At 41.1% G+C, this 12,785-nt stretch overlaps 1 protein-coding gene across 1 annotated transcript; it reads left to right on the top strand.

The window, feature by feature from the left end:
• Nucleotides 1–219: 219 nt before the first annotated feature.
• Nucleotides 220–11,159, top strand: acvrl1 (activin A receptor like type 1). The gene is made up of 10 exons (XM_068733798.1): nucleotides 220–893; nucleotides 5,239–5,310; nucleotides 6,344–6,580; nucleotides 6,990–7,189; nucleotides 7,290–7,389; nucleotides 7,477–7,623; nucleotides 7,752–8,027; nucleotides 8,208–8,405; nucleotides 9,654–9,784; nucleotides 10,067–11,159. Exons 2-10 carry the CDS (start codon nucleotides 5,241–5,243, stop codon nucleotides 10,211–10,213), a joined length of 1,506 nt encoding a protein of 501 aa, XP_068589899.1. The 5' UTR covers nucleotides 220–893; nucleotides 5,239–5,240; the 3' UTR covers nucleotides 10,214–11,159.
• The last annotated feature ends 1,626 nt before the right edge of the window (nucleotides 11,160–12,785 follow it).

Below are 12,785 nucleotides of genomic sequence, written 5' to 3'. Positions count from 1 at the left end.
CATTAAGTTCACCACTGTTGTTAAAAAAGGCTAAATAATAAAGCCTCCACTGGCTCCTGGATTTATATATTAAAACATAAGATAATATGGTTAAAAATGGAGGATGCAAACTGGGAAACGTACTGTTTGTGAACACAGACATGTTAGTATATGGTGGGGTCTTTGAAGCACATTCCTTTCAGTGCAGTGAAGACAGCAGTCCACAGGGGAAAGAGGAAAATGAGAGGTTTAGGCAAGCAACAGGAAAACCGCTATGAGAACACATTCCAGGCAGAGCAGACCCTGTGCGGGACAATAAAGGGTGGGACAAAGCTGTATACTATTTAAAAATCCTTAATCTCGGCTTTAGATCGGGACTGTAGACAACAACAAAAACGTTCATACTTAGGACTTGCAGAGAGCCTTGAATTGTGAGCTTCTCAACGCGGAAGGAGTCTGGTCTGGTTCCAAACCGACGACGATGTTGTCGGTTTATCAGCGCAGATTTGGACTTAGATGAGATAGCTGCCTTCAGCGCGCTGTTTTGTCGTCCCGCCAGCAAACAGCTGCCAGTTCTTCTCATTTTTCACTTCTTCAAGTTGAAATATCACTTTTTTCTGTTAACCAAGTGGGCAGTTTTCATTTTTGGAGCAATATAGGAACACTGCGGACGAACTTTTCCCAGAGACGGCGGTTGGCCGTCAGCGAAGCAGGAAAGGATGTGAACATCTGCAATTGAGCCATTCAGACGAAAAGTATTTACTCCACTCGTGAAATGGAGCCAGTTGCGTTTTAAACTTCTACTTTTGATTTGAAATACTTTGGCGCCGGAGGGAGGGATACTTCGCGCTAGCTGTGATATGGGAGAGGTGCGACGTTTGAGTCTGTCGGGTTAAAAGGCGAGTATAAAACAGGTAAGTTAGGCTGATGTGGAAAGTCATTATTTTCTCTTTCTGTGTGTGTGTTTGATGCTGTGCTGTGGATTTCATTACTAGCTTAAGATGTAAATACAGCTAACACTTAAGTCACCTTTGACAGCACTCCACGTGTTTACAGATGTGAACCAACAGGTGTCAAAAAGTGGCCTACCTGACCTAAAGATAAATTAACAGCAGTGAAGGATGTTCTTGAAGCCATCTCCTGTGTCGTCATTAATATAAAAAGAATAGGGTCCTAATATATCAAATGTATTGAACTGTAGCCTATAGGCCTTCTCAAGCACAATGTGGAGGTAGTTTTACTTCACTTGAGAATATACATATATACACATATACAATACCTGCTCCACTACATTTCCCACTTAATTAATGAAGTGGTTTGCTTAATTTCGACTCCACAAAATGTATCTTAAAGCTACCTATAGTTAAATGTACAACTACTAGACCGGTAAATCAATGAAGTCGATAAATTGGCAATATTAGCTTATTCAGCCGAAACGTAGAGACATAGTGTACAGAAATGCTAAATATTCGTTTGAGGTAGCAGTGTTGCCATTACATACAGTAGTTTGTCCGCCAGAGAGCACTGACAAGTTTATTTATTACCCATAAAATGTCATATGTCACATATCTAATGTAATTTAGTTTCTTTAATGTATGTGTTCGTGTTAAAAGAAAAGGCTATTGGCTCACATAATCGTAGCATATTTCTTAAACTATCATACATCGGCATCAACATCAAAAAGACACACACACGCACTCCCTTTTTGTGTATAGATAGGTCCTGATAAAAGTCACAAGCTCTTTGCAGGTGGGTTGCTGTTGTCGGTCATTGAAATAAGATGTGTGTAACTTATTCTCATACCTACATGTATTTGTCTCTTTTATTTCTTCTGCCTCGGAAGACAGACCAATGTGTATGCACAGTGTGTCTGAGGAATACACATCCTTTTCTTCCACAGACCTGCATTCATCGTAGGTATGCATGTGAGATCATGCAGACAGTGACTGAGCCATAAAGCCTGCCAAGCCTAGCTTTGTCTGTGAAATGGAGATACAATCAGTCTGTTGCTGTGACTAGCAGACAGTCACAAAAGGTGTTTACCACTTAAAACACACAGAGAGAACACAAGTGTTTTACATGTGTGGCTATGTTATGAAAAAGAACATAATTTGATGTTGTCTCGCCATATAAACCACATAATATAAGATTTTACAGTAGCAGTGCTTAAAGTAACTTTCCAGAGTTATAGGACTTTTTTGGTATGATGAGGCCCAGTTGAGGGGCTGTTGGATGCTGCTGCGCTATGCCATGCCCCCACCATCCACCACTATAACCACACAGAGTCATCCAGATGGAATGAGAGATCTGCCCCCCAGAGTTAACGCTCTGTAGATGAGAGGAAGAGATGACAATGGATCTTTTTCCCTTGGGTCAGGAGGGTGTAACGTTGGACAGAATGGAGACAAACAGGAGAGAGCTCAGAGAGGAAGTGTCCTGGAATCTAAAGTCAGGCTTCCTACGATGGAGGACTTGATTACTGCTCTCTCCTATGTTAGGATGATAAAAGTGATAGCTAGAGGAAATAAGACACAGTCATGCTGCTCCTCCTCTGGAATTAAGTTCACTGTGCGGGTGGAGTATAGTGTTTACGCTATTCCTCCACCGGACCCACAGCTTAACGACCACTGACATGGAGGTTGCACGATACAGGAAATGCTTTTTTAAAAAAAAAAATGTGGCTTGTGGTTTTAGCGAGTCAGAGCACCGTGCATTGGGTTCTCATTTGCTGAGCTGGAGTCTCACAGCTAACACACGTAGGAGGAAAGTCTAAAGATAGCTTAACAGACATTTTTTATCATTTCTCATGTCAAATGGAAATCTAATCTAGCAGAGACTTCACATTTGATTTGACACTTTGATGGGAAACTCCGTTCAGAACATGTTCTCATTTTCAAAACAGCCAGCTCTGAGTATACAATAGATGCATTTTAAAGACTAAAGGTCAACATTATTGAAATAAAAAAAGCAGACAGAGAGTGAGAGATCAGTAAAAATAAATGCTAAACACTCCCACTCTTCAGGTTTCTTCTCAATGACACTTGACACTAATGAAATGACTAAGGTAATGTGATGGCTTCCTGTAGTTTATTAAATATATCTAGCTAGATGCATCAAAACTAAAGGAGGATATCCGTAGTATTGTGCAAGTTCCTCTGCCAGATGTGTGCAGGTCAAGGGTTATTCGCTGTGTGTGAAGTAGGATTTCACACACAGAGAAGAGTATTTGACAAATAAACATGCAGTGCTGTTCACTTGCAATGGCTAATACATTTTTTTTTACTAGAGATGTAAACTGTAGGCCTAACAGTGATTCAATTCAGTTCACAACTCAGTTTTTGCTTAGATTTGTAAATTAGGTTTTGAATCATTACCAATAGCTGCATTAGCTTTAAGCAACACAACAATTAAAGTGACATATATTACAGTATTGTAAAAAAAAAACTTTTATACAATTTATTTCAATTTATTTTTACCAGACTAATGCAGTTACATTGGCATTACTTGTAACCGATCCAATGAATGACACATTACTACCAGAGAGGGATGAATCATTTTCGCCCACCTTTCCTCAACCTCAAGTTTTCTGAACAGTCCCTGCTCTCAACAGTCTGGTTAGTGCCTTCAGGGTAGGAAACATGTATTACAGGTAATCAAAAACCTGTGGTTTTCTTTGAAACATGGTTTGCACAAGTGATCTTAGAAGATGCTCAAATTGCATTACTATTGAGCGTTTACAACAAAACTAGACCTGTAAAGCTTTGTCACCACATGTTATCCTGCATTGTTCTTTGGCCAGTGACAGGGAAAAAACTCAATAGTGCCAGTTATAGGTGTTAGTCATCGGGAAACACCTTGTACCCTTTTTGGCAGCTGTCTCCTGTATCTGAATGCACACAGCCCAATTGGTGATTGCACACCTGAGATTTTATATAAGCCACACCCACCTCAGAGGTTACCAGACAGACCTCAGGTGTTGCATATAATACAGAGTGCGAGAGTCATTTTCTCCTCTTACTCTGATAATTAAAGAAGCTGCCAGCAGGCCCTCGTAGATCCAGAGTCTGAGCAAATAGTGCCAAACCACATTAGCTAGCTAAACTGCTGCTAACTTAATGCCTTTCAAACAACAGCATTTCCAAATGACGTGCTTTTTAGGTGATAGGAATACTGTTGCTAAATAATGGCAAAGAAAGACCTTAAAAGACCTCAGGGTTTATGTGGGTGGTTGCTTTTTTGTGTGTTTTTTTAGACTGAAAGTATGGTGAATTTATCACCATTTTGATGTTTTTTATTATTACTTGATGACAAGGAATAAATAATCTAAATTGTGCACAGAACATAAAAAAATTTCGGAAACGTGCATTGATTTATGTACTTCATAAATAGCAGCGTTGGTAGCAACAAAATAACAACATAAGATCTGTTACAGTAGATACAGTGTTTACATTTTATTTACTAGTAATTGTATTTAAATGTAGCATATCTAAGCTACCTGGGAGTCAGGTTACAGACTTGGCTCTGAGTTATGCTCTGCTTCATGCTCTTAGATGCTTGTTTGGAAAAGGAAATGTACTTAAGACTTCTGGTGACTAGTAGTTCTTTTGATTACCAATGTTGAATGCACTTATTGTAAGTCGCTTTGGATAAAAGCGTCTGCTAAATGACTGTAATGTAATGTAATGTAATGTGTGCTTCAGCAGTCAGAGGTTGAGTCTTGTACGACGGCCCTCCTGCTTGCGTGACCCTCAGCAGTGCAGCCCAAAACAATGAGCAGACCCGAGTCTCGCCAGCCAGCCGGGTGGGGCCACTCAATGGCAGGAAGCGTAGCCATCAATATTTACTTTGCGAGCAGGGTAGTCGAGGAGTCGACAGGCCTGGAGCCTGGGTAGCACAGCGCCACACGCAGTCTCGGCACATACACAAACATTTTGGAGTGCTGTTGCAGCCTCTTTTCCCTAAGCCTCCTTTTCCCACCCAATGCAATTACAACACAGACAGACAGGCTGGGCCCTCGGACTGTTGTTGTTGACCTCATAGCTTCCTCTGCCAAAGAGTCCGGTCTTTAACCACTGCTCGACTTCTCATAGACGCTATTAACTTACAGTCGGTAAATTCCAATCACATAGCAGTTCAAATGTCAGGGCCATATTTTTTCCATAATACCCCAAATTAAATTTCTGGTTTCTCATTATGACACTCTATTGTCATCATTTGATAATATTAAGTGCTATTAATTATTTTGTTCCTGTTTTACAGAGATGGGAAGCTCTGCTCTGCTCACAGTGGTGCTAGTCGTGGTGTGTCTGTGGATCTCTGCTATCCATGCAGGTAGGTTAAAGGTTAGATGTAGAAAATCAGTGTTGTTAAGAGCATCCACTTTGTTTACCACTTTGTAAATTCATTGAAAGCTCCATTAAAGATTTCTCACAATTAATCACAAGACTATTACATGGAGGGGTCACTAGCACGACAGGACCCACTGAGTATGCAGCTTTTAGTTCTTTGTGTGAGCTGGAGAATCAAAACATGGACAGTATTGTTTAGTCTCACGATTCTCACCAATCCTCCACTGTAAAACAAAAGGTAGCTGCTTCAAGCAGACAAGCTCGGGCAGGCAGAGTGCACGCTACCTTCCCTGCATGAAATGCAGAGTCAAAGTAAATGAGTGGCTGGTAATGGTGGCCCAAACCACAACTCAAAGGCTCAGGAATATTGGGCTTCATCAGGTGCTCGAGTCTCTCTGCCTCCTAGTGGTCAAAAAAGTGTTTGACGTAGCTTTAACCATTTTGAACAAATAGTCTTTTTAAGAATTGGTTATGAGGGGGTCCTCGCTTTTTCACAAATTTTGTGGCTTGTCTTTTTTGTTTAAGACAGAAATGTAGTTATAAGAATGCCTTTGCTGCATGTCTTTGTGCCTTTTCATGCACACACAGTCATTTTAAGTTGTATGCTACTGTGTGCATGAAAAGGAACCATAATCAAAAAGTACCATAATCACCATGAAAATCACACCTCTTCATTTGTCATTCAGAATTTTAACTTTCTATTGGTCTATCTTATCCAAATATCCGTCCTGGTTAACTACACAGCCGTTGTGATCTGTGTGATGTTTTGTGGCTGCCAAGAAATGTCATTAACATATTTATTTCTATTACCAATAGGGTTTCCCTTTGAGGAAGCCACATCTCTTCAGTAGTAGAGTGTTACTAGTAATCTTTGAATAGTGATTTGTGTGATGTGTGTTTATTCTTTGACATTTCCCAGATCAATCATCTGTGGTAGCCAGTTTCTCAACTTACTATTGACTTGTAAGACTTGCTTTTCTATCAACACTTGCTGTGTGTACTTCCTTGTGCTTAAGATTCTGAAGACGATGGGAAGCTGCTGTGCACATGCGAGAATGAAAAAGGCACATGCGTGAACGGAACTTGCCGAGGGGACATCTGCTTCTACATGTGGGTGCTCGGCAAAGAGGACAGGGGCTGCTTTTCATTAACTAACCGCATGGAGCAGTGCTTCACCTCCTTCGGGGGCTTCTTTGTCCACTGCTGCAGAGAGGATCTGTGCAACGCCTTCACCACACCACCTCCAAACATAAGTCAGTATCCGCCGCCTTTGCGTTACTTTATTTTAACAACACATTTATGAATCTGTGGAACTGAGCCTTTCAGTCACACAGTTCAGAGCACATCCTGCATTACTTTGTACTGATGGGGTTCAAAGCGTCGTTCTAGATAGTAACTGGGTCCCTCTTGTGGTCAGTTAGAGCAAATAGAAACTGTGTGGCTTTTTTTTGACCGACGATGCAATGTCATGTTACTAGTTTAGTGTTTCCTTTAATCAAAATAAAAAATTCCAAACTTTTCCTACTCAATGTACTGAAATGTTCTCAACTGGTTCCTCAAACTTAGACGTGTGTGTGTGTGTGTGTGTGTGTGTGTGTGTGTGTGTGTGTGTGTGTGTGTGTGTGTGTGTGCGCCTGAATTGGTATTTGTATCCTGATGAAGAGCCGACCACAAAGCCCCCAGAGCACAATCGTCCAGAGCTGTGGATCACGTTGTCTTTGCTGCTGTTAATCATTACTGCCAGCGTGTGTGGCCTGGTGCTTTTCCTGCGCTTCCGTCGTGCACACGGCAAGCTGAAAAACATCGAAGAGCATGATGTCACCATGCTCAAGGTCCCCAATGGAGATGATCCCACCTACGGCGTAAGAGACATTTAATGTTTGACATAAGACACAATACCGTCATAATATGTTCACATTTTTGAGTTTGCACATTTGGATTATTTCTGTGTCTCTGTCTCAGGATATCTTTGATGAGTTTTGCACATCAGGGAGTGGGACAGGGCTGCCCTATCTGGTCCAAAGGACGATGGCCAGACAAATCTCACTTGTCCAGTGTGTCGGTCAGTTTTCTTCCTCACCACTGCTGCTCTTCTTTGTCCTGTTTTGTTTATTACTTTGCAGTAAAGTAATTGTCACTCGGTTTCCAGGTAAAGGTAGGTATGGGGAGGTGTGGAGGGGAACTTGGATGGGGGAGAGTGTGGCTGTCAAGATATTTTCCTCAAGGGACGAGCAGTCCTGGTTCAGAGAGACAGAGATCTACAATACTGTACAGCTGCGACACGATAACATACTGGGTAAGGCAGCAGATAAAAGATGTTTTTCTTGTGATACGTTTTCTGTGCAAAGAAAGGTGCAATGTCATTTTTGAAAGCATCAATCAAAAGACAGATGTTGAAATAGCAATCCCTTATTCTGGCTTTAGGTTTCATAGCCTCTGACATGACATCCAAGAATTCCAGCACCCAGCTGTGGCTCGTCACACACTTTCATGAGCTGGGTTCCCTCTACGACTTCCTGCAGTACAGCAGCTTGGAGCCTGAGAGCTGCCTGAAGATGTGCCTGTCTGTGGCCTGTGGCCTGGTCCACCTTCACACTGAGATTGTCAGCTCCCAGGAAAAGCCAGCTATCGCCCACCGAGATCTGAAAAGCCGAAACATCCTGGTAAAGCGGAACGGGCAGTGCTGCATCGCTGACCTAGGTGAGGGTTGTGCAGAAGCAAAGGACAGCAGAATCACAATGAATCTGTTAGACTTGTATCTGTTTCCAACTTCTGCTGATAGTTTGTATTGAGACAAAACAGCTGCTTCATGCTGACTTTGATAGTTTTGTAACGATAAATGAAAAGGTTGCATCTGTTTGCTGTGCCTACTCTCGTCAGGTTTGGCTGTGATACACTCTCAGTCTCACGACTACCTGGATGTGGGCAACAATCCTCGCGTGGGGACCAAGCGCTACATGGCTCCTGAAGTGCTGGATGAGACTATTCGTATGGACGTCTTTGAGTCCTACAAGCAAACTGACATCTGGGCCTTGGGCCTAGTCTTCTGGGAAATTACCCGCAGGACCATGGTCAATGGTAAGGGGGACAAAAGTCAATTAGAATATTTTGCCTTTACAATCATTTGCAGAGATATTTGGAGATTTTAGCTTTTACTTGTTGAAATTACAGGAAGAAAATGGTACTTTGTGTATTTTTATTAAGGCGACTAATAATACCCAAACCAGGATGCATGTGCACATGTATGCGCTAATGCACGCACCATAGCCTGGCTATTGTATATTGCTATCTGGCCGTCTCACACATGCGTGTGGCGCTGTGCTACCCAATTTGGTAATTTTTTGTTGGAAATTTTGACTTTTTAGTGGTTTACACATATTTGTTGAGGCTTGGGACACCCAGCTTGAAACTGAGACAATCCCAGACAATTCAAAACTTCTGGTCACCTTAATGTATGTATCAATCTATCTTTTCAAAGTTGATGTATTGGGGAAATGCAATAGCTGAGTGGTTGAGGTGCATACCACATGGGTACAAATGCCCTGAGCGGCGAGCCCCCGGTTAGTTGCGTGTCATTGTTAAAAGGCATTTCTGTCTCTCTTCACTATCACTATCAAATAAAGGCAATGCTTAAATGCTTTAAAAAAAAAAAAAAAAAGCTGATGTACTACCCATCAGTTACATCATATTGAAATGTGTTTTCTCTGTCATTTCTGTCTGGCTCTGTTTACATAAGAGGCAGTCAGTCCCATGTCTCTCAGCACTCCAGTGTTTTCCTAGCCTGTGTCTGTCTCTACTATCCTCTCTCATGATTAGCACTGCAGTAATTATAAACAGTCTTATCTGGTGTCAGCACGGTCTTGTACATAGTCCAGATGCAAGCACACATCCATGTTCAAGCGACCACGCACACAAGCACAAACGTACTTAGTCCAGATGGATAGACATTCATAACTTTGACACACACACACACACACTCAGCAGGCCTTGCAGATTTCCATCCCAGTGTATTCGCCAGGGAATGATATCTTTCCCTGCTGTCTTGTTTAGTCAAACATATTTTACAAAACTCCCACAACGGACTATCGCAATTTCCAAGTGTTCTATTTCAAGCATTGCAAGAAGAGGAATGTTTGTTCTGATAATGTTTGAGGAGTTAAATTTGAGGTATAACAGTTATCTACTCATGAGGTTGATAATGGGTTACAATATTATTACAGCCGCCCACTGAGTCCCACAACTAAGGTAGTTGGTAGTTGTACTTGTGCTCAACTGGAGAAGAAACGGCACACTGAATCTTTTTTTTTCTCTTTTGGATTATTTTAGCGATCGTGGAAGAGTACCGCCCTCCCTTCTTTGACCTGGTGCCCGTAGATCCCAGCTTTGAGGAGATGAAGAAGGTGGTGTGTGTGGACCAGCAGAGGCCCAGTCTGCACAACAGGCTCCATTCCCACCCTGTAGGCCATCTGATGACACACACACACTCAAACTCAGACTCAGACTCAGACAAGTGCAATTATATTTTCCAGGGCTACTATAATCTCGGTATAGGTTATCACCACTTCCAACCTTTAGCACAAACGCTAGATAAACAGGCAGGCAAGAAAACACATCAACATTGACAGCTGATGATAGAGTTTAGAGCACATACCCTGCAGGATACACAATAACGGTGCCACACATGTCTCATTCTACTGGGATGGCGAGATGTTATATTACATTTGTCTCTATGTGTCCAGATTCTGTCGGCGATTGTGAAGATCATGAAGGAGTGTTGGTACCAGAGCCCACCAGCCCGCCTCACTGCCCTGCGGGTGAGGAAGACACTCTCCAAACTGGACCATGACAGTGACTTCAACATTGAAAAACTCAAGCGGGACATCTAGACCGGAGCACCGGGATGAAACGGGGACAAAAGACTGAAAATGGCAAAAGGGATTATTCACAAAAAGCACAAAGTGCATATCATTAGCATGTTTTGAGCTAATGACTCTCACAGTCACTGCATTATATTAAAACCACATGACTATAGCAGTAGTGTCTAGACTGGCTCCCAAGGCTTTTTTTTGCGTAGCCTATTTTTATCCGCCATTTTTCTGAGGCCTCAGACCAACAGGCTCAAAAAGAAAACTATTAAGACCAAATAAAATTATGTATATTTATTTTTTTATGTTCAGCTAAAGGACATTTCCAAAGCAGAATAATTAACGCCGAACAATTCATAGGCTGTTCAACACACATATGGTTTTATTCATGATTGTCTAAGTTCCCCATTGTCATGACAGAAAGGAAAATCTGGCATGGCACAATTACTCATCATTTTAATCGAGAAGTGGAAGAGTGCGTCATTTTGGAGATTCTCTGAAATACAGTTAAATTGCACAATGGGTTTTCCCAAAAATGACCAAAGTTACAGATAACATGGAGGCCTTGATGGGGTTTTTTTGCTATGAAAAGAGGAAATATGTAAGGGATAACATGCTCATACCAAATTACCTTTTGCGTATTTAACTTATATAAAATGAGCATTTACTATCTGCACACAGGCACATTGAGCTATTTAGTTGTACATATTCTAACAGCATTGAAGCTGTTGACTTGTTTCACCATTTATTTTATTGTAAATATATGTATGAAAGGGCTATTATTGTCTATTATTCAACAATGAGACACATTTTATATACTTCTTTTCCACACAAATTTCAAAGTATTTTTTTGTACATTTCTGTAGGCCAATAATGTACCATCCCTATTACTATAGTCAGTAAAGGAACTTACAAACAGACATGTAATATTGTGTATGTTGAATAAAGGATTGTATTTTTCAACAGATTGCGCTGTAGATACTATTTTGTACCACTGATGTTAATTCTCTCATTGACCAGTAGAGGTCCTCAGATAACAGACAAACATGTATCTATGGCGCTTACAGTAGTGCTCTTACTTTGGGAGATTTACTGTATGTTTTGCAATCATGTTTTAATTTTTGTAAAAAAAATGTAAACAAAAAGTTGAGAGCACTATTTAATCACAACACGTAAGTATAATTAACAGTTATCAATTAACAGTTATCAATGTCAGGAGGTTATTTTATACTGCTTACATACGTTATCGTATTTGATCAGACATAATAGCGCTCGTGTCACTTGCATGAAATCTCATTAAGATGAGATAAAGTGCTCATAATTTCTTAGTCACTCTAGCCTCAAATACTGAGTAGCTGAACTAGAAAATATGAACAGATTAATGTAAGACAAGCCTGACTGAATTGGGACTTCATGAATAAACATTTTTGTATTATATATTTATTTGTCTGCACTATTCTTATTGATGTGGTATTCTGTATGCATTGGAAATACTAAAAGGCCGAATGCAAATATTCACACCCATCCAATCTGAGGAGTTTCATTTCAAACTAATTTATAGATCCTGTTTAAAAAGAAAAATATAAATGTGACGTATTTATAAAACAGAAATATCTGTTCTCAAAATCAAAACTGCTTGTAAACATTTCTGTTTACTCTTAAGATGGGTCACAAATCTAGCCACAACCATTTGGTTTTAGCTTCAACTAGCAGCCATAGTGTAAAATCAGCTGTCAGATTCATCTCATTTCATAAACTATAACAAAAGTAGTTTCTGCTTGACAAATTATCTGGTGGAAGAATGCGGTCAAAGTGAAGCATAAAAGCAACAAGTTTGATGTGCAAATACAAAATGTTCAACAAGGATCTAAATAGCCCAGTGGTTGGTTAAATAATTGTATCTGCTCTTTCATGTAATATCTGCATGCCACCGTTTTCGTTTTCTATCTGTTGTGCTTGCTTTCCTCTTATCTGTTGGTGTGTGTGTGTGTGTGTGTGTGTGTGTGTGTGTGTGTGTGTGTGTGTGTGTGTGTGTGTGTGTGTGTGTGTGTGTGTGTGTTTTCTGTCTGCCTGGTTGTCGAACAAACTGCAGAGAGATAATACTCCCTCAAAGCCCCAGTCTGTCTGGTCAGTCAGATGAAGAGCTGGTTATTTTTAACACTGCAGGGGGGTTGTTCAAGTGTCAGAGAGGCCAAACTCCCCCTCTGTGAGTGTAGGAGCCCATCTCACTTCTGTGTATTCTTGTTCACAGTGGGATCACTCCAACTGGCTCGGAAAGAGACAGAGGGATTTGTTCGGCAGACAACGTACACTGAAGAAATGCTGAGATAAATTGGACAGGGCTGATGATGGACGGATATAAAGTCACAGAGGACACTATGCAGCAGACACAATTAGGCTTCAGGAAAGTGCTAGCAAGAGGACAGGTGATAAAATCAGGCACAGATAAAGTCCCAAATGTACCTGGTTCCATCCTGATTCACCTCTTCTTGAGCTAAATTCTCAAGCAGTGGCAGCCGGGTGTGTTAAAGGGGCGTAGACAGGTCGGGTCTCTAAACTGAGGGAGAACCCTGGACTAAACTGGACAAGAGGA

Source organism: Cebidichthys violaceus, unplaced genomic scaffold, assembly GCF_023349555.1.
Source record: "Cebidichthys violaceus isolate CVI_PGR_0920_01 unplaced genomic scaffold, fCebVio1.0.p SCAF_6, whole genome shotgun sequence".
NCBI lineage: Eukaryota > Metazoa > Chordata > Actinopteri > Perciformes > Stichaeidae > Cebidichthys > Cebidichthys violaceus.
This window is presented reverse-complemented; position numbering and strand designations above follow the sequence as displayed.

Bases quoted from the DNA above. Each gene is read 5' to 3' on its own strand.
- acvrl1 (XM_068733798.1), top strand. From the start codon at position 5,241: ATGGGAAGCTCTGCTCTGCTCACAGTGGTGCTAGTCGTGGTGTGTCTG. The intron at 5,311-6,343 runs GTAGGTTAAAGG...CTTGTGCTTAAG, and splicing joins GATCTCTGCTATCCATGCAG to ATTCTGAAGACGATGGGAAG. The intron at 8,406-9,653 runs GTAAGGGGGACA...GGATTATTTTAG, and splicing joins CCGCAGGACCATGGTCAATG to CGATCGTGGAAGAGTACCGC.